Source organism: Staurois parvus, unplaced genomic scaffold (assembly GCF_062004578.1).
Source record: "Staurois parvus isolate SC_StPar_1 unplaced genomic scaffold, SC_StPar_1.0 ptg000885l, whole genome shotgun sequence".
Lineage (NCBI taxonomy): Eukaryota > Metazoa > Chordata > Amphibia > Anura > Ranidae > Staurois > Staurois parvus.
This window is the reverse complement of record NW_028318681.1, coordinates 76,142-95,000: the sequence shown is the minus strand read 5'-3', so window position 1 is coordinate 95,000 and position 18,859 is coordinate 76,142. Positions and strand designations below refer to the sequence as shown.

The following is an 18,859-nucleotide window of genomic DNA, read 5'->3' as shown; positions in this document are numbered from 1 at the left end:
ATTTTGAGTCTCATAAAGTTCAAACAGTGGAGTGGAGCTTGAGAACCAGCTTTCGTTAGCAATCACAGAAAACCAAAGTTAGACTTACCGGTAACTCATTTTCTATAAGTCTTCCAGGACAGCCCCATGGGACTCAGTGTCCAAGCTACGCCTTTGTGCCTTACCCTTTTCAGGCGATAACCTTTTTGGCCCTTGCGAGAGCATCTTTACCCAAGGCCTGATTTAGGGAGAACTGGCTGACCTTCCTGTTTTCTTGGGAAGCAAAAAGATCTGCCTCTGGCCTGCCCTATTTCATAGTGATGGTCTCAAATACTTCCTGATTGAGAGACCAGTCGTCGTGCTTGACTGGATGCTGACTAAGGAAGTCTGCTCGGGAATTCTGAGCTCCTTTTAGATGGATGGCAGATATTGAACACAAGTTTTGATCGGCCCAAGAGAGTATGCTGTCCGCAACTGCTTGGAGAGGAGGGCTTCTTGTACCCCCGTTTGTTGATGTATGCCACCGTAGTCATATTGTCTGAACGAATCTGCAGGTGACAGTCTATTAGATCTGCTTGAAAGGAATCCAGCACTCCCCATCAAAAGCTGCTAGCTAGACCCCTGGCTAGATTGTACTGCATTCGCCACCAAAGGGATCTCCTGCAAGGAAGCCAGACTGTAAGATCCAGTGCAGACCTGTCCCTGTTCTAAACCCCCAGAAGAAAAGACTGCAGTGGTCACTGGTGGAATCTCGCCCAGGGAACAGCCGGGAAGCATAATGTCGTGAAACCTACTGCCCTCACGATATCGCTTATTGAAATGGCCAAAATTGTTCTGAAGCTCTGCCAGCACCCGAATTATCCTGAGAATTTTTTCCTGTGGAAGGAAGATCTTTCTTTCTACTGAGGAAATCTCATACCCCAGATAGGCAACTCTCTGGGAGGGAGTTAAACACAACTTGTTTATGAGCCACCCCAGACTCTGAAGGAAGTCCTGGGCAACCCACATATCCTCTGTCAACTGTTAGGTGAGACCTGGCCATGAAGAAGAGATTGTCCAGATATGGAATGATCGTAATAGATCTCATTCTTAAGGGGGCCAAGGCCTCCACAAGCACTTTGTAAAAATTCTTGGTGCTGAGGCCAGACCGAAAGGTAGAGCCCAACACTGCCAGTGGTGGATTTCTGTACCAATCCTTAGGTATTTCTGACTCACATGCTGTATGGGGATGTGAAGATACGCATTCCCTCAGATCCAATGTAGCGATGAAAATCTGGGTAAAAGGATAGTTTTTTTTTTTTTTTTTGTACAGAAGATAGATTCCAACCTGAAGTATTTGTATCTTAAAGACTGATTGAGAGGGTGCAGGTTTAAGATAAGGCAAAACTTGCCTGAGGGCTTTTTCACTACAAAAACATGGGAATAAAAATCCCATCCTCTGCTTGTTCAGGGGAACCAGAGTAAGGACCTGTTGATCCACCAGGTCTCCAATCAGGCCAAATAGACCATGTGCCTTCTCCTGATTCTTGGAAAGGTTGGTTACCAGATACCCAGAGGGAGGACTAGAGTCTAACTTAAACCTGTACCCCTTCTCTACCAAGTCCAGAACGAATGGGTTCGGGGAGATTGAAAGAAGCCCACTGAGGGAGAAAGGTCCCCAGTCTTCCTCCCACTGGGACGCTCGAGTCATTGAGATTTTGTGGGGCCCTGAGGAGGATCGAATAAGATTCCCCCCTTACCCTTGTTCTTGTGCCCTGTCCAATGTTTCTTCGGCTGAACATCCTCACTTTGCTGGCCCTGCGTTTTCTGGCAAAAAACCCTCCTGGAGTAAGATCTCTTTTACCCTCTGGAAACACCCTCTTTATCGGCTGTACGCTCCAAGGCCTCCTGGATCAAAAAGGTTATTGCCTGAAAAGAGTAAGGCACAAAGGCGTAGCTTGGACGCCGAGTCCCAAGGGGCTGTCCTGGAAGACATTTTTGAGAAAGTTTTGCCTTAAACTGGAGGTTCTTTAACCGTCCCACTAAGAGGTACAGTAATAAAACAATGGCATAGTTTTACTACTATCTATACCGTGAGAAAAAAAAACCCCACACCATTTTAAATATATACAGGTATTTTTTAATTTTTTTTTTTTTATGTGGCTCGGTTTACAGCCTCTTACAATACTCTGTAAAGCAGAGTAAGCAGCTTACAATGGGGGAACCGGATCATGTGCACTCCCCCCAGCCGCTGCTGTCCATTCACACACGGCCCCGCCCCTACTCTTCTCATTGGCTCACTGGCTGTGATGGACAGCAGCAGGAGCCAATAGCTCCTGCTGTTGTCTCAGCCAATGAAAAGAGGGGGTCCCCGGGATAGCAGGGACTGCAGTGCACATTGCTGGATCGAGATGGGGGCTTAAGTGAGTATTAGGGGGCAGGGGCGGGGAAGGTCTTTTGCCTTCATGCACAGAATGCATGAAGGTAAAAAACCTTGAGCCTTTACATCAACTTTTACAAATGTAAACTTGTGCCACAAAAAGTGAGCTTGGCCTTTAATCTGACCTTCAATTGGGCTTTAGGTCGATAAATGGATTTCCTTTGAAGGAAACCAAGAATAAGCAAACCACCAGATTATTAACCATATATAAAAAATTCATTTTATTACGAATTAAAATACGTAGCTAGTAACAGATTACAAATAGTTTCATATTGCATTACAGCTCATAAGTAACTTTCGGATTGGAAAACCACCCTGTAACAATGTGGTGCAGCTAGTCAGGAAATTTCCCAGTCAATCCATTCACTGGAAACATCCTACATGTTTTGAATTATTGATCTAAAAATTCTGTTTATTCCTTAATTTGAACCTAACCAGCTGGAGTGAGCCCCCCTCAGATGCTGAGATAGGTGGCCACAGCTTTTTAATCTGCAAGTGGACTCTGTGCACATCAATGGCGGAAAATGTGATGTAAACTTTGGGTGAAGTAGCATGTCTATGTTATGCTTATTATTGTGTCGTTTGGTTTAATCATGGTGTGGTACATTTCTTCCCTGATGAATAATTTATATATCAACTCGAAACACGAAAGATGATTCCAGTGTATGGACTGGGGAATTTCAACAATCCAGCGGAATCCTAACTGGCTGTACCGCATTGTGTTACAGGATGGTGTTCCAATCCAAAAGCGAATTATGAGCTGTAATGCAATATGTCATTTTAATGGAACAATTTGCAACAAGTTACTGGCTGCATATTTTAATTGTAATAAAATGAAACATATATGGTTAATAATCTGGTGGTTTGCTTATTCTTGGTTGCCTTCAAAGTCCCCTCAAATGGCACATACAACTTTTTCTATGCTTATTATTACTACATACAGGGGATATAAAAATTATACACACCCCTGTTAAAGTGTCAGGTTACTGTGATGTAAAAAAAAAAAAAAAAAAGTCAGAAATTTCAGAACTTTTTCCACCTTTAATGTAACCTATAAACTGTACAACTCAGTTGAACAAAAAAAACCTAAAATAACATGGTTGCTAAGTGTGCACACCCTTAACCGTTTCAATACCGTGTGATTTTACACCTTCCTGCCCAGGCCATTTTTCAGGTTTCAGCGCTCTCACACTTTGAATGACAATTGCGCGGTCATACAACATTGTACCCAAACTAAAATTTTATCATTTTCTTCACACAACTAGAGCTTTCTTTTGGTGGTATTTAATCACCGCTGGGGTTTTTATTTTTTGCTAAATTAACAAAAAAAGACCAAAAATTTTGAAAACAAAAACACGTTTTTCTTTGTTTCTGTTATAAAAGTTTACAAATAAATAATTGTTCTTCATAAATTTAGGCCGAGATGTATTCTGCTACATGTCTTTGGTGAAAATAACCCAAATTAGGATGTATTTTTTAGTTTGTAGGAAAGTTATAGAGTTCACAAACTACGGTATAGATCTGAAAATTGATCAGTCCTGAAGTACTGACAGCCAATCTAATTTCTTGAGGTCCAAGAATGTCAGAATAGTACAGATATCCCCCAAATGACCCCTTTTTGCAGAGTAGACAGTCCGACGTACTTCATAAGAGGCATGGCGAGTTTTTTGAAGTTGTATTTTTTTGTCATAATTTTTCGGAAAATGAAAAAATTAAAAAAATTATTTTCACTATTTTTTTTTTTTTACATACTGTCACCAGTGCAGTACAGCGTCTTCATATAACTGGCATGGCGGTGAACATGGACACTGACTGGTGACAGTATGAAAAAAAAAATTATATATATATTTTTTTAATTTTTTTTTATTATATTTAATTTTTTATTACATTTTTTTAAAGATTTGTTTTTCATATTTTACTATGACCAAAGTAGTTCAATGTTACCATAGTAACATTGTACTACTTTTGGGGAGTGATAAGTATTTTTTTTTTTTTTTTATACACAGTTTGCTTATAGCAAAGAATTACTTTGCTATAAGCAAGCATTTAGCTGAATGAAATCGATTCATTCAGCTTTTTTTTTTTTTTGTGCTTAGCTGTGATTTGGTTACAGCTAATCACGACATGTGCATGTGACCTGCTGTGACCATTCACAGCTAGGCACTAGTATACAATGGATGGCATCATGAATGAAGCCATCCATTGTATACAACTATCATGTGACCTGCTGTGATTGGTCACAGCGGGTCACATGGTACCAGCTACGGGAGCCGGTACTCGGATCTGTCATCGGCCGTGTCCGAGGTGCACGGCCCGTGACAGATCCCGCTGCTGCGCCACTCTGCTGTGCCGCAAACTGCGCATGTGCGGGAGCACGCCAAATGGCCTGCACCCGGAATTTAGGAGCGCATTTCAAGCCGCCAAACGGCCATTGGCCGGGCGGCTAATGGTTAAATTAATACTTTGTTGAAGCACCTTTTGATTTTATTACAGCACTCAGTCTTTTTGGGTATGAGTCTATCAGCATGGAACATCTTGATTTGGCAATATTTGCCCACTCTTCCTTGCAAAAACACTCCAAATCTGTCAGAGATTACGAGGGCATCTCATGTGCACAGCCCTCTTCAGATCACTCCACAGATTTTTGATCAGATTCAGGTCTGGGCTCTGGCGGGGCCATTCCAAAACTTTAATCTTCTGGTGAAGCCATTCCTTTGTTGATTTGGATGTATGCTTTGGGTCGTTATGCTGAAAGATGAAGTTCCTCTTCATGTTCAGCTTTCTAGCAGAAGCCTGAAGGTGCCAATATTAACTGGTATTTGGAACTGTTCATAATTCCCTCTACTTTGAATAAGACCCCAGTTCCAGCTGAAGAAAAACAGCCCCAAAGCATGATGCTGCCACCACCATGTTTCCCTGTGGGTGTGGTGTTCTTTTGGTGAAGTGCAGTGTTTTTTTTTTGTGCCAAACATATCTTTTGGAATTATGGCCAAAAAGTTCAACCTTGGTTTCAACAGACCATAACACATTTTCCCACATGCTTTTGGGAGACTTCAGATGTGTTTTTGCTAAATGTAGCCGGGCTTGGATGTTTTTCTTTGTAAGAAAAGGCTTCCGTCTTGCCACTCTACCCCATAGCCCAGACATATGAAGAATACGGAAGATTGTTGTCAAATGTACCACACAGCCAGTACTTGCCAGATATTCCTGCATATTTAATGTTACTGAATGAGGAAAGACAAAACTGCAGGCCTCTTGGCAGCCTCCCAGACCAGTTGTCTTCTCATCAATTTTGGAGGGATGTCCAGTTCTTCGTAATGTCACTGTTGCGCCATAGTTTCTCCACTTGAGAATGACTGTCTTCACTGTGTTCCATGGTATATCTAATGCCTTGGAAATGTTTTGTACCCTTCTCCTGAGTGATACCTTTTAACAATGAGATCCCTCTGATGCTTTGGACGCTCTCTGTGGACCATGGTTTTTTGCTGTAGGATGCGACTAAGAAAATGTCAGGAAAGACCTACTAAAACAGCTGATCTTTAATTGGGGTTAATCAGAGGCACGTGTGTACTGACTCCTATGTAACATGATTTTAAATGTGATTGTTTAATTCTGAACACAGCTACATCCTCAGTTATAAGAGGGTGTACACATTAATGCAACCACATTTTAGTTTTCTATGTTTACCCCTCCCCCCCTAAAATATTTCAGTTTGTTTTTCAATTGAGTTGTACAGTTCATAGGTCACATTAAAAAGGTGGAAAAAGTTCTGAAATGATTTATCTTTGTCTTATTTTTTTATACCACAGAAACCTGACATTTTAACAGGGGCGTGTAGACTTTTTATATCCACTGTAAGGGATGGTGGCAACCTTTCCCCATAACTGACATAGGCAAATTTTAGATGGATTTTTGATTCACAGTTTTCTGTGCATCAGTCTACTATGGAGAGGACTACTTCCATTTAAAAAATTACAGAGCAGACTGCAAAATCCACACACATGCATGAAGAGGGAGCATTGTTTTTAAAACAGCATATTGTGGACAAAGCTTTGAATAAATCTTCCTGGAATTAAATATTAACAGGTTTTGAAGTTGTTTACCCCTTTTTGAAGCCGTTTCCGCAAGAAATCAGAACCTCCTGGCTTAGGACCCAGATGAGGATACCTTGCTTTTAATTTGGCCTCTTCTACCTTTTCTGGACTGATTACCTTATCATCCACTTCCTAGGAAAAGAACAAAAAATTAGGTTATATGAACATATCCGTACTTAGAAAAATGCAAAACATTAAAATGTATTTTAATATGGCAATAGCATTGCTTGAACTTTGTAAACAAGAGCTGTCAAGTCCCCTGTGTCAGCTACTCCTGGAGTCAAGGAGATTAGATGTTTTCTACAAATCACCATGGATACTGCTGACAAGGCTCTATATTCTAAATAACGTTCTCCTCCCCCCGATTTTAAAATATGCCATCATCACAGTCCATCCATTGACGTCTGGTGAACAACACAGGGCTGATATACAAATCTATGAATGTGCCATCTGTGCTCATCAATCTGCATGTGCGGTGTTATTTAAGACATCTTCTAGTGATTTTAGAACTCTTGGGACAAAATGTCTAGAGAAAATCATTTTGCTACTTTGTGATAATTATTTATTTTTTTAAAGAATTACACACACACACACACACACACACACACACGCTATATTGCCAAAAGTATTGGGACACCCCTCCAAATCATTGGATTCAGGCGTTCCAATCACCTCCATGGCCACAGGTGTATAAAATCCAGCACCTAGGCATGTAGACTGCTTCTACAAACATTTGTGAAAGAATGGGTCGTTCAGGAGCTCAGTGAATTCAAGCGTGGTACCGTGATAGGCTGCCACATGTGCAATAAGTCCATCTGTGAAATGTCCTTGCTACTAAATATTCCACAGTCAACTGTTAGTGGTATTATAAGAAAGCAGAAGCGGCTGGGAACAGCAACTCTGCCACAAGGTCAGGTAAAATGACAGAGCGGGGTCAGTGCATGCTGAAGCGCACAGAAGTCATCAACTGTCTGCAGAGTCAATAGCTAAAGACCTCCAAACATTGTATGGCTTTAAGATTAGGATAAAAGTGCATAAGAGATCTTCATGGAATGGGTTTCCATGGCTGAGCAGCTGCATCCTAGCCTTACATCACCAAGTGCAATGCAAAGCGTCGGATGCCGTGGTATAAAGCACGCCACTACTAGACTCTAGAGCAGTGGATACCTTTTCTCTGGAGTGACAAATCATGCTTCTCTGTCTGGCAATCTGATGGACGTGTCTGGGTTTGGTGGTTGCCAGGAGAACGGTACTCGCCTGACTGCATTGTGCCAAGTGTAAAGTTTGGTGGAGGGAGGATTATGGTGTGGAGTTGTTTTTCAGGGGTTGGGCTTGGTCACTTAGTTCCAGTGAAGGGAACTCTTAAGGAGTCAGCATACCAAGACATTTTGGACAATTTCATGCTCTTAAAATTTATGGGAACAGTTTGGGGATGGTCCCTTCCTGTTTCAACATGACTGCGCACCAGTGCACAAAGCAAGGTTCATAAAGGCATGGACGAGCGAGTTTTGGGTGGAGGAACTTGACTGGCCTGCACAGAGTCCTGACCTCAACCCCATAGAACACCTTTGGGATGAATTAAAGTGGAGACTGCGAGCCAGGCCTTCTCGTCCGACATCAGTGCCTGACCTCACAAATGCTGATCTGGAAGAATGGTCAAACATTCCCATAGACACTCCTAAACCTTGTGGACAGCCTTCCCAGAAGAGTTGAAGCTGTTATAGCTGCAAAGGGCGGGCCAACTCAATATTGAACCCTACAGACTAAGACTGGGATTCCATTAAAGTTCATGTGAGTGTAAAAGGCAGGCGTCCCAATAATTTATAGATTAGATAGATTGAGAGATAGATTTTGCAGAGCACCCTTGATCCTCCTCTTCTCAGGTCCCTTGCTGGCACTCCTGACTCCTCCCCCATGACCAGTGCCCCCAATAGCAAGCTGCTTGCTATAGGGGCACTGGCGCATGCACGTTCCCCAGCCCCACCCACTCTCTCCTCATCGGCTCAGTGGCTGTGATTGACAGCAGTGGTAGCCAATGAGGAGAGAGAGAGACCTGGGGCAGCCAGATCATGATCATGAGTATTGGGGGGGCTGGGGAGTGTGAAGCTGCATCCAGGTGTTTTTTTTACCTTTATGCTTAGAACACCAAGGTAAAAAACCTTCAGCCTGTAGAACCACAACCAAAGTGTAAAGTAGGGATAGACCTATAACCTAAATAAAAAAATAAAATAAAACCAAGCACGGCAAGTATGATATGCATGCTGTTTCCCCATGGGAAACCGCATGCCATTCTTTGCAGTGTGATTTGCGTCCATTCATTTTGTACGGAAGCAAATTGCATTGCAAAGTATCAGTTTTGGGTATCTGAAGCATTTTCATGAGTACTAGTGCAAATACTCAGCATTGGCACAAATAACAGTATCAGTATATCCCTTGTCTAAAGTGTAAGTCAACATGTAAAATCAAATATTTATTTCCACATTGAAAGTCAATTATTACTAATCTACTCATCTGAACAATCTCAGTTTGTAGACTTGCTTTGTGAAGATACCCTACACATTCAGTTACTGGAATTGTGTGACATGTAGTCACTATGCCTGGTTGATAGACCGTTGTGTCACATATCGCAGAGCCCACCTTCTGAACTACAGGAGGTGATGAGAAGTTTCAGGAGGTGGAGTCAGTACAGGAATTGCTGCATGCAGAATGGAATATGCAAGTCCTTAGAAATTGAAAAGTAAACAGCAGAGGAGAAGCTGCAAAGCATGCAGGTAATCCTGTGAGCTGCACAAAGACAGAACTCACTACATGAAAGGAGCCCCTGTTCACACTGCACACAAATTAGAAATCAAGTGACTTCACATGTCAATGGGACTTCAGGTGCGATTTGCAGGCATCTGGGCTACTTCATTCACAGATATCTATGCGAGTCGCATCCCAAAATCAGCAAAAGTAGTGCTGGAATGACTTTTTCAAATTGGTGCAACTCCGACAAGGTCGGAGTCACACCAATTAGAACGTTTCCTTTGCCAAACATTGCATGCAATTTAAAGGGTCACATCAGTGTGAACCAGGGCTTACTCTCTCAATGGACATTGACTATTTTTAGTCCTTATGCTGCTAGCATTAGTAAATCATATCATATTTAGTGGTTTTAAGTTTTGTTTTTACATTTCTTCAGTTGCTTGGTTTCCAAACCTAGGAAAATGATGTCACATATCCAAGGCGTCTACTGAAGAGAAGGAGGAGGGGTTTTCTCAGCTAAGCACACCCTCCTGCCTGAGCTAAGAGCAGATGGATAACAGGAAGTAAATGCTACATGAATCATCAGGCCTTACGCAAGATAGCCACAGCCAGAAATGATGGGGGCAATTTCTCAGCAAAATAAATAATGAAGACAAATGGATGGGGAAGGTTGTTTTGAATATTAAAAATGAAAATTGTGTTTTTGGTGCTCAGTTGCAGCGTAGTTCCGCTTTAAGCTGCCCCGCTGGCTTTAATACTTCCTCAGTCAGTAACCCTGAACAGGTTTAAGGTACTTTTCATTGTATCAAAAAGTCAAGGCAGCTCGCCGACCACACCATCACTTTACAGGATCATATATGGCTGCATTCAGATAAATTCAGTTAGCTATCTAGCTGCATGACGTCCTGGAACAGGGTCAAGAATTTGGACTACAAGTGATAACCATGAACCTGCATTTACCTTCTGCAAGCCTAACATTAGCTTGTCCACATCAGCTGTGTTGTAATGTGGCTGCTGGTATGGCACATTGTTTTTTTTCTTCAACTTTACTGAAATGTCACACAATATTCCTTAAAGCACAGCACTGTCAACTTAATATATTTGCCCTGTCCAACTGCTGGGACTGCTGGACAAGGCTGCCCAATGCACCTGGTGTGAATGGGGCTTTTGGCTGGCTTAGATACCGGTCTGTAGACAAAGTGCAATGTCAAAGTGCCTGTGATTAAAGGCCAAGTTGCACTGCAGGCTTCTGTGGGGGGGGTTAATTCATTTCTGCTGCAAAAATATTTGCATTTATTAATTTCCTTGCATTATTTAACTTAAAGGTGGACATAGCCTTTAAAATTACTTTATGAATACATCTCAGAAAGGCTTAGGACTGCAGAGAACAATGACGTTATCAAAGTGCATGACCTGCGGCCATCATTCTCACTACCTGGTAACATACTGATCCAGAAATGAGTCGGCACATATTGGATGTTAGGACCTTTCATATACTTGCTCCTGGTCGGTGAAGCAAGGGTAAGTAACAGCCCCAAAATAAAATAAAAAAAATGCACTAATCAGATGATACAGCATTTGTAGTTACTGAAAAACAAGAAAATTTCACCCTCTGTGTAACATTACCAAGCAGGAAACAAGTCTGCATCTGTAAAGAATTTTAAATATGGCAGTCCTGTTAAAGAGGTTGTAAAGGTTTACTTTAATGCATTTTCTGTATTAAAGGGTAAAAACCTTGTGTGCATAACCACCCCCCCCCCCCCCACCCTCCAACACTTACCCGGGCCTGGTGCTACCAATAGGCAAACTAGGCAGCTGCCGAGGGCGCAGCCACAGCTGCTGGTCTTACCATCCTGCTTGCTGAGAATTGTATCACATACCATGTTTTTTACCTCTGGTTTTATGTTCACTCTGCTTTTTCTACTTTAACTGAATGGTTGCAAAAAATGTCACGCTGGTATATGTAGTCCGCCTAGCCACTGCTGTGCCCATAAGCAGTTGGATATAGCTGTGTGTTTCCAGGCCTCTAGGAGCAGAGAGCTCCGGACGCATAACCTGTCCTCCAAGGCACCAAACCTTCCGTCTGAGGTCGCGTCCACTTTGCGTGTGTTCCAAGCCAGCCCAGGCAGTAGTCCAGCGACATCCTGGCATCTAGGTTTCTCCAACCCCGGTTCCAGACCCACACTGGCTGATCCTTGGGATGGGAAGGACTGACTGTGACCATTATCGATAAGCAATACTTTTTGGTTAGATTGGAGGGATTAGAACACCTGTCATTTCTTACTGCTGTCTGTGCCCCCATTAGGGAGAGTCACCCTCTCATTTGTCCTGTTACCATCAAAAGTGAAAGGAAATCTCACATTTTGGGTTGACATCAGAACAGTAATAAGGGGGAAAGCTTTCAATGGTGACACTAGATCTGGGATTGCCTCACTTTGGGGGGATTTTCTCCCACTTCCTGTTTTGGCTATGGGACACTGTCCGGGGTTATAAACCTCCCTAATTATCCAACATGGGGAAAAAAAAAAAAAAAGGACATATTGGCCATCTGTAACTATGATCCATGCAGCCTTACCCCTCAAGACTTGCATAATTTTTGTATTTACTTCTATCTTCTACCAATCAGAGCAAAAAGGAAAAACAAAAGAAAAAAGTCAGTTGTAAGACTTTTCTTCCAGAGCTCTGTACATAAAGCTGCTGTCAGGAAGACTAAAGACTCTGACAGTTATTCTCCTCAAGCAGCTAGAGAGATGTCGCTCCTCAGCGCTGAGCTCAGGCAGAAGACAAGTCATCCTCCATGGGAGACTTGCAGTGTGGCACACAACTCTCATTTCTGCTCTGTCAGAAAAATATATTGGTGAACAACATCCACATGAGTCCCAAAAGGAAACCTTTTCTAGAAGGGACACAGGGCTGTCATTGCCACTTCCCAAGATGCAAATGCTAGCTGCCTAGTGGTCCTGCTTACCCACTTGCCTAAATACTTTGTGGCCCTTGCCATGCTAATAAGGATGTCCGTCTTACAGATGTGTATACTTGTTCCAGGAGACCAACCCTTATTGATCTGAACTGGCCATAGGCCAAGCATCTTCAGAAGGGGGATCTACAATGTCCCATAAGCCTCACAATCAGTTTTGGCTCAAAGCAGAACTAAAGTAACACCGTGATGCACAGTGAGCAGGCAGGCATTGTACGGACATATGACTTGGAACAAATATGCAGATCAGCTCATGCTGCTTGTTCCAAGTCTGACCCACAAAGAATCAACAGCCAAAAACTTGGATCTTAAGGAGGTGGTCAGGCTTTCACTGATGACTAGCGTGTGTACCCTACAGCCCAAATCCTACACATGAAATAACACTTGAGCATGCTCAATTACAGCATTTAGCCCTGGTTCACACTGGATACAACTTCACAAGTCTCAGGATTTCAAAGCTGCACGTTAGTGCAACTTGGCAGACATCTGTGCGACTTCATCCACAGATGTCTTTGCAAGTCGCAAAAAATCGTGCAGGAACCTTCTTTCAAATCGATGCGGCACCACAAAGTTGGAGTCGCACCAATTTGAACAGTTCTATTGCCAACAGTAACAATATACAGTTTCCTTTCAAGCACATGCACAAATGGGGGGGGGGGGGGGGGGCATTGGAAGGGGAGCTATGTTTGACCTCCTCTGCTGGCAGTTCAAGTGCACCTCAATAGAACTGGCTGCATCCAAAACGCAAAGCAAGTGTTCAGAGACTCTGAACTGTCGTGTGTCCTTCCTCCATTAAAATGAAAGGGAATTCCCTTAGCTGTGTTTCATGCGTGTTCCAAAAACACAGGACAACAAGGAACTAGGCAGCAATGGTCAAGTAGCATTTGTAGGGTTTTTTTCCCCCCCGCCAAAGGGGGATTATGAACATCAGTTCCTTTCCATTCACCCCCCACTGCCCCCTCAAACAAAATTAAATAAAATCAAGAACATCCTAAATCAATCTGAAAATATCCATCTAATTAAAAATCAAAACATATTACCAAGTGTAAAAAAAACAAAAAAAAAAACACACACACACACACACACACACACACACACACACACAAAATTTCTTCCCCATACAGATTGACAGAACAGCTGAGCTTCTAGAGCATCATGGAAGTGAATGCAGTGGTCACTCAGGAGATATGACTCAGATATATTCTCATATGGGAATTAGAGGGAAGAAAGCTCCATAAACAGTATTACTAAAGGCCCAGATCCAGCCAACTGAGATTTCCCCTCCCTTTGTCTTTGTAATACCACAAGAAATGAGGGGAATACAAGACAGTGAGGACAATCTGATGATTAACCATTCCTCATTCAAAAACAAAGAAAATATTTCTCCAGTAATAGGCAGCCAATGTGCACATATCTTTCCCCGTCACCCTCCAAATGTAACTGTCCCAATATTGCATTCAGAAGTAACAAGTCCTGTTATGGATCCCTATGATGTGTAGAGTTGTGGAGACTACCACATGTGATGGCAGTGATCTCCAGCAGTCCATTTTCTCCAAACTACAGTCGGCAGGCCACATATGTTCCACTGTAAGATCTTCAGTCCCACAGCAAGGGAAGGTAAAAACTCAGGCAGGCTGGCAGTGGATGCACCGGTCTGTATATCACAATATGGAGACTGGCACATCCACTACCAGTCTGATGGACACTCCTGTATGTAAGCGGACACTGATGCGTATTCTTGGATGTAAGGCGGAGAATGCTTTATAAAACTGGATTTTTTGGCCCACTAATATTTGTAAAATCCACTATGTAGCCATCATACGAAGGTCTGGAGACCCCTAAACTACAGCATTGGGGATACTGAATTTTAAAGTGCAGCGCTTTTGCTGTTTTTAATTTAATCTCCCTGGGGACTCAGAGCTTTATCTGCGTTTGGGGCAGATAAAGCAGCTTTTGGGCACACTCAATAGATTAGATTATACAAGGGCCAATTTTTGCCAGGAGCCAAATCAACCTACAGGCATGTCTGGAGTGTGGGAGGAAGCATACGCAGGCACAGGCAGAACATTCAAACACAGAAACTCATACAGGGTCCTGAACCAAGGACCCTAGAGCAGAGCCACTGTGCTGTAGGTGTCGGGGGCTGCACTCGAGGCCCCTACACCTAGTAAACTGACCACCATTGTTCTACATCACTGCCTGTCGGTTGCCGTATAGCTGATATCAGCGCACGCCAACCCTAATGCAGGCCATAGACAGGTCGGCCGATATTCACACCGTTAGTGGGGCAATGTTGTCGGACGATTTTCGCGGTTCTTCTCGTTTCTTTTTATCAGTCATGCTGGAAAATCTACGCATTGGTGGCAGCATCGACCGATTTTTTGTTTATCGGCCGACAATTCGGCCCGATAAACGTCCCGTCTATGGCCTGCATTAGGCTGCTTTTCCCAGCAAGATACTGACAGCACAGTAAATTGCATGGCCTTCCTTTCATAAAGATATATCCAGCAAGGGTCAGTCAGTGAGTCCTCCAGCATATTTCTGGGCTGTGGGAGATGAACCAAGTAGATCTGGAACAAATTTTAATAAAAATGTAATATATTGCAGCTTACTAGTTCTTGGTGTGGTGGCTACATTGATTTTCGTCTCCCCTCCCACAAAGCTTCTTTAGCTCCTGGTAATCCTACAAAAAAAACACTTCCTGTCCCGGGGGGGGGGAGCTACATCACTTCTCCACTGTCTCTATGGAGGGATTCATGGTGGTTACCCTAGGCTGCTCTACTGATATGGACTACAAACATGTCCTTACCTTGTCATCCCCCATTACATGGCAACTAGTTTACAGAAGATAGCTAGGAAGAATGGTATTCTTTGGGTGCAGATCAATGGAAGTGACAAGGACACTGCATTTCTGATAAGTCATTTCTAGGATTTAGTTATGCTTTAATATAGATTGCCTGAACCAATAAGAAGGCCCCAAAGTTGGAAGGCAGAGGGCCCAGTGTTTACCCATCACTTACCCATATAATAGAAAACAATGTGAAAATATGAGCACATCCTGAAGGCTTGCTGGAGTGCAAACAACTATTGGATCTGTTTGTACACATTGCAGCCAGTTCATTAGAATGCCAATTAGAATTCTAAGAGCTGAATTGAATGAAGTAGGATTGCATGAAAAGACGACATTTCTCTACTCTTCTATATGCAGGAAGATTGTATACTACACACTGGAGGGAGAAGATGATATTATAATAAGGAGGGTGAGGCGGTAATAAACCTGCTGCAGGGACTCCATGTAACCTCTTCATTACTGCAGATTAGGTGGGGCTAATACACAGCAACTGGGACAAACCCAGCCTGTTCCAGAAGCCAGAGTCACAGAGACCATGACCGGTCACATCCAGGAACGTCATGTGGACACAGCGGGAAGAGGATCTCATCACCAACAACTGCTGACAACCCCCCCCCCCCCCCCCCCCGGTCTAATGTCACACATCAGCCACCATTCATGTCCCCATCATAGGTAATGCATCAATATAACACTCCAGCCATGTGCTCACCCCATGCATATTCCTTACACGTGTCTGCTGGAATTCTAGGGGCTCCAAGGTTTATACAAACACTACGATTATCAACACACAATGTGACACCAGGCTGGCAGATCCCCCTAAATAAGGGGGCTCCATCATAGGAAAACAGGGGATCCCAGACTATAAGGTGCACCCCCCCCCCATAAAAAAACAGACAACGTCAGAGAAAGGTGGACCTTCAAGAGTAGAAGAGTCCAGGGCCTAAATATAGGGGTGCAAAGCATCCCAAATTAAAAGAATCCCCCAAAAAAACAGTGAGCTGGGGCAACAGATGAAGGTGGGCCCCTGAAAGTAGAGGGAACTGGGGTTCATGGGATCCAAAATTGGCAGATTCCCCCTAAAAGACATATCAAGCTGTCAGCAGAAAATCTGGAAGGTAAGAGTAGGGGAGCAGGAACCTCAAAAACCTGGGAGATTACAGAAGGGGGGGCTGGAACCTCAAAAAACCTGGGAGATTACAGAAGGGGGGCTGGAACCTCAGAAAATCTGGGAGATTACAGAAGAGGGGCTGGAACCTCAGAAAATCTGGGAGATTACAGTAGGGGTACTTGGACCTCATAGGGGGGCAGAGGAGACCATATTGGCAAATGGCTTTACAAGACCGGAAGGTGAGCTCCTGAGAGTAGAGGGGGGTTGGAGTTCCATCTTCGGGATATAGGGGATCCTAGAATGGCAGATGTCCCCTCCCCCCAAAATAATGATCCATGGGGCAGAGAGAAAGGTGGGCCCCTAAGAGTGTAAGGGTGTGCTAAGAGCAGAGGGGGGCTGGGGTCCAAAAGAGCCCATATTGCCAAATGGCCTGACATGGACATTACAAAAGAGGAACTTGGGCCCCTGAGAGTGGAGGGGTTTGGGGGTCAACTAAGAACACCGCCCAATACAATTCAGAATCAAAGATGAGCGAGAAAGAGGGTCCCTGAGAGTTAGGAGCTCTGGGGCCCCATCACAGGAGTACAGAGGATCTTGGACTGGCAGAGCCCTCGCAAAAAGACTGACTCTATCAAGAGAGGAAGGTGGGCCCCTGAACAGAGAGGTCTAGGGTCCAATCATTAGGAGTAATACCCCTGCCCCACCGCAATGACCCAGGATCAGAGAGAAAAGTGGCCCCTTTATGGGATGGGAGGGGCAGAGATTCCCAGATGCCCCATAAAAGCAGATTAGACTGGGAAGGGGGCTCCTAAGAGTTGAGAAGTCTGGGGCCCCATCACAGAGTACAGAGGATCTTAGACTGGCAGAGGCGCCCACAAAAAAAAGACAACCCAGGATCACAGAGGAAAGTGGGCCCCTGAGAGTATGGGGTCCATATACAGCCGTACTGGGGATACACAGAGTGATGGGCCCCTGACAGCAGTGGTTTGGGGCCGCTATACAGGGGTGCAGATGGGCCCCTAAGAACAGAGTGCTGTGTGGCCCCTATACAGAGGTGTATATGGACCCCGGAGAGCAGAGAGATGTGGGCTCCTAAAGAGGGTTGTGAGGCTGAGAGCAGAAAACTCTGAGGCTCCTACACAGGGATGAGGATGGGCCCCCTGGGATCAGGGTGGTGTGGGGCCCCTACACAGGGATGAGGATGGGCCCCCTGGGATCAGGGTGGTGTGGGGCCCCTACACAGGGATGAGGATGGGCCCCCTGGGATCAGGGTGGTGTGGGGCCCCTACACAGGGATGAGGATGGGCCCCCTGGGATCAGGGTGGTGTGGGGCCCCTACACAGGGATGAGGATGGGCCCCCTGGGATCAGGGTGGTGTGGGGCCCCTACACAGGGATGAAGGTGGACCCCCTGGGATCAGGGTGGTATGGGGCCCCTACACAGGGATGAAGGTGGACCCCCTGGGATCAGGGTGGTGTGGGGCCCCTACACAGGGATGAAGATGGGCCCCTGGGATCAGAGTGGTGTGTGGGGCCCCTACACAGGGATGAAGATGGGCCCCTGGCATCAGAGTGGTGTGAGGGGCCCCTATACAGGGGTGCAAATGGTCAGGCGTCTCCTCTGGTAGTCTGGGGAAGTATATCTCTCACAGCAGGGCGAGCTAGGAGCCAAGCACACATCCCCGGCACCCTCATGAGGCCAGCAGGGCCCCCACATGGGCAGTCACCGGCACCCAGCACGCTGTGACTCATCCTCCGGCCTCTCCACCACACCGCCGCCATTCTCCCCTCAGCCGGCTCTGTGGCCGCCATCTCCTCACCTTCTGCTCGTCAGTGGAGGCCTCCTCCGGCGTCTTGTTCTCCAGGTTCTCGGCGGACATGGCGGAGAGGATGCGGCGGCCTCAGAACACTGTCTGCCCCCAATCTGCCTCCAGACTCCTCCTACGCCAAGATGGCCGCCACACCGGCTACGTCACCCGGAGCTTTACGTCAGTACGGCGGGGGAATCCTCTTCAAGCGTGGGCCACCGGGTGACGTCTCCCGCCGTAGAGCTTCATGGGAGCTGTAGTCCTCTTCCTCCTGGCCGTCTGTTAATAAGGCGGCTCCGTGCACAGTGATCCCCGAAGAGCTGACAGATGGGGGAGGGTTCGTGTGCTGTTGGGATGTATACTGAGGGAAGACCTTCAGTCAGAACTAAAGGCTCATATTTCAAGGGATACGTCACCTTTACCATCAAAGCTGCCTATGCAGATAGCAGCGTCTGTATATAAAAACAAACTGCAGCTTTCACCAAACTTGAATAATCCCTTTGCTATAGTTATAGGACGTTTACTTACCTCATGAAGCCTGACTGGAAAACTCCCAGGCTGTTGCTAGGACGTTGCTAAGAGAAGCCTAGTGTTACTGCTCACCCCCACCATCACAGGAGTGAGCTCTTCGATGAAAACCCCCTCACATGCCCTTTCTACCCTCTGTTGCAGCAGCTCTCAGTTCAGCATCTGAGAACTCACTCTGTAAAGGAGAAGGTGAACAGTAATAACTAGGAGTCTCTTAGTAACGTCCTAGAAGTTTTCTAGTCAGTCTTCATGAGTTATATAAAAGGCCTACACCTATAGAAAGGGCATTATATAACTTTGGTCAAAGCTGCAAAGGTTTGCTTTTATCTATAGACAACCAGATTTACTGCG

The 18,859-nt window shown here is 44.9% G+C and overlaps 1 protein-coding gene across 1 annotated transcript in view; it reads right to left on the bottom strand.

The window, feature by feature from the left end:
- Nucleotides 1-18,148, bottom strand: part of LOC149442467 (cAMP-regulated phosphoprotein 19) — a 21,996-nt gene extending 3,848 nt beyond the window's left edge. Inside the window, exons 1-2 of the mRNA XM_089656072.1 lie at nucleotides 17,993-18,148; nucleotides 6,502-6,624 (exon numbers count right to left, since the gene is read on the bottom strand). Coding sequence (XP_089512198.1) covers nucleotides 6,502-6,624; nucleotides 17,993-18,052 — 183 coding nt within the window. The 5' untranslated portion in view covers nucleotides 18,053-18,148. The remainder of the gene's footprint in view (nucleotides 1-6,501; nucleotides 6,625-17,992) is intronic.
- Nucleotides 18,149-18,859: the final 711 nt, after the last annotated feature.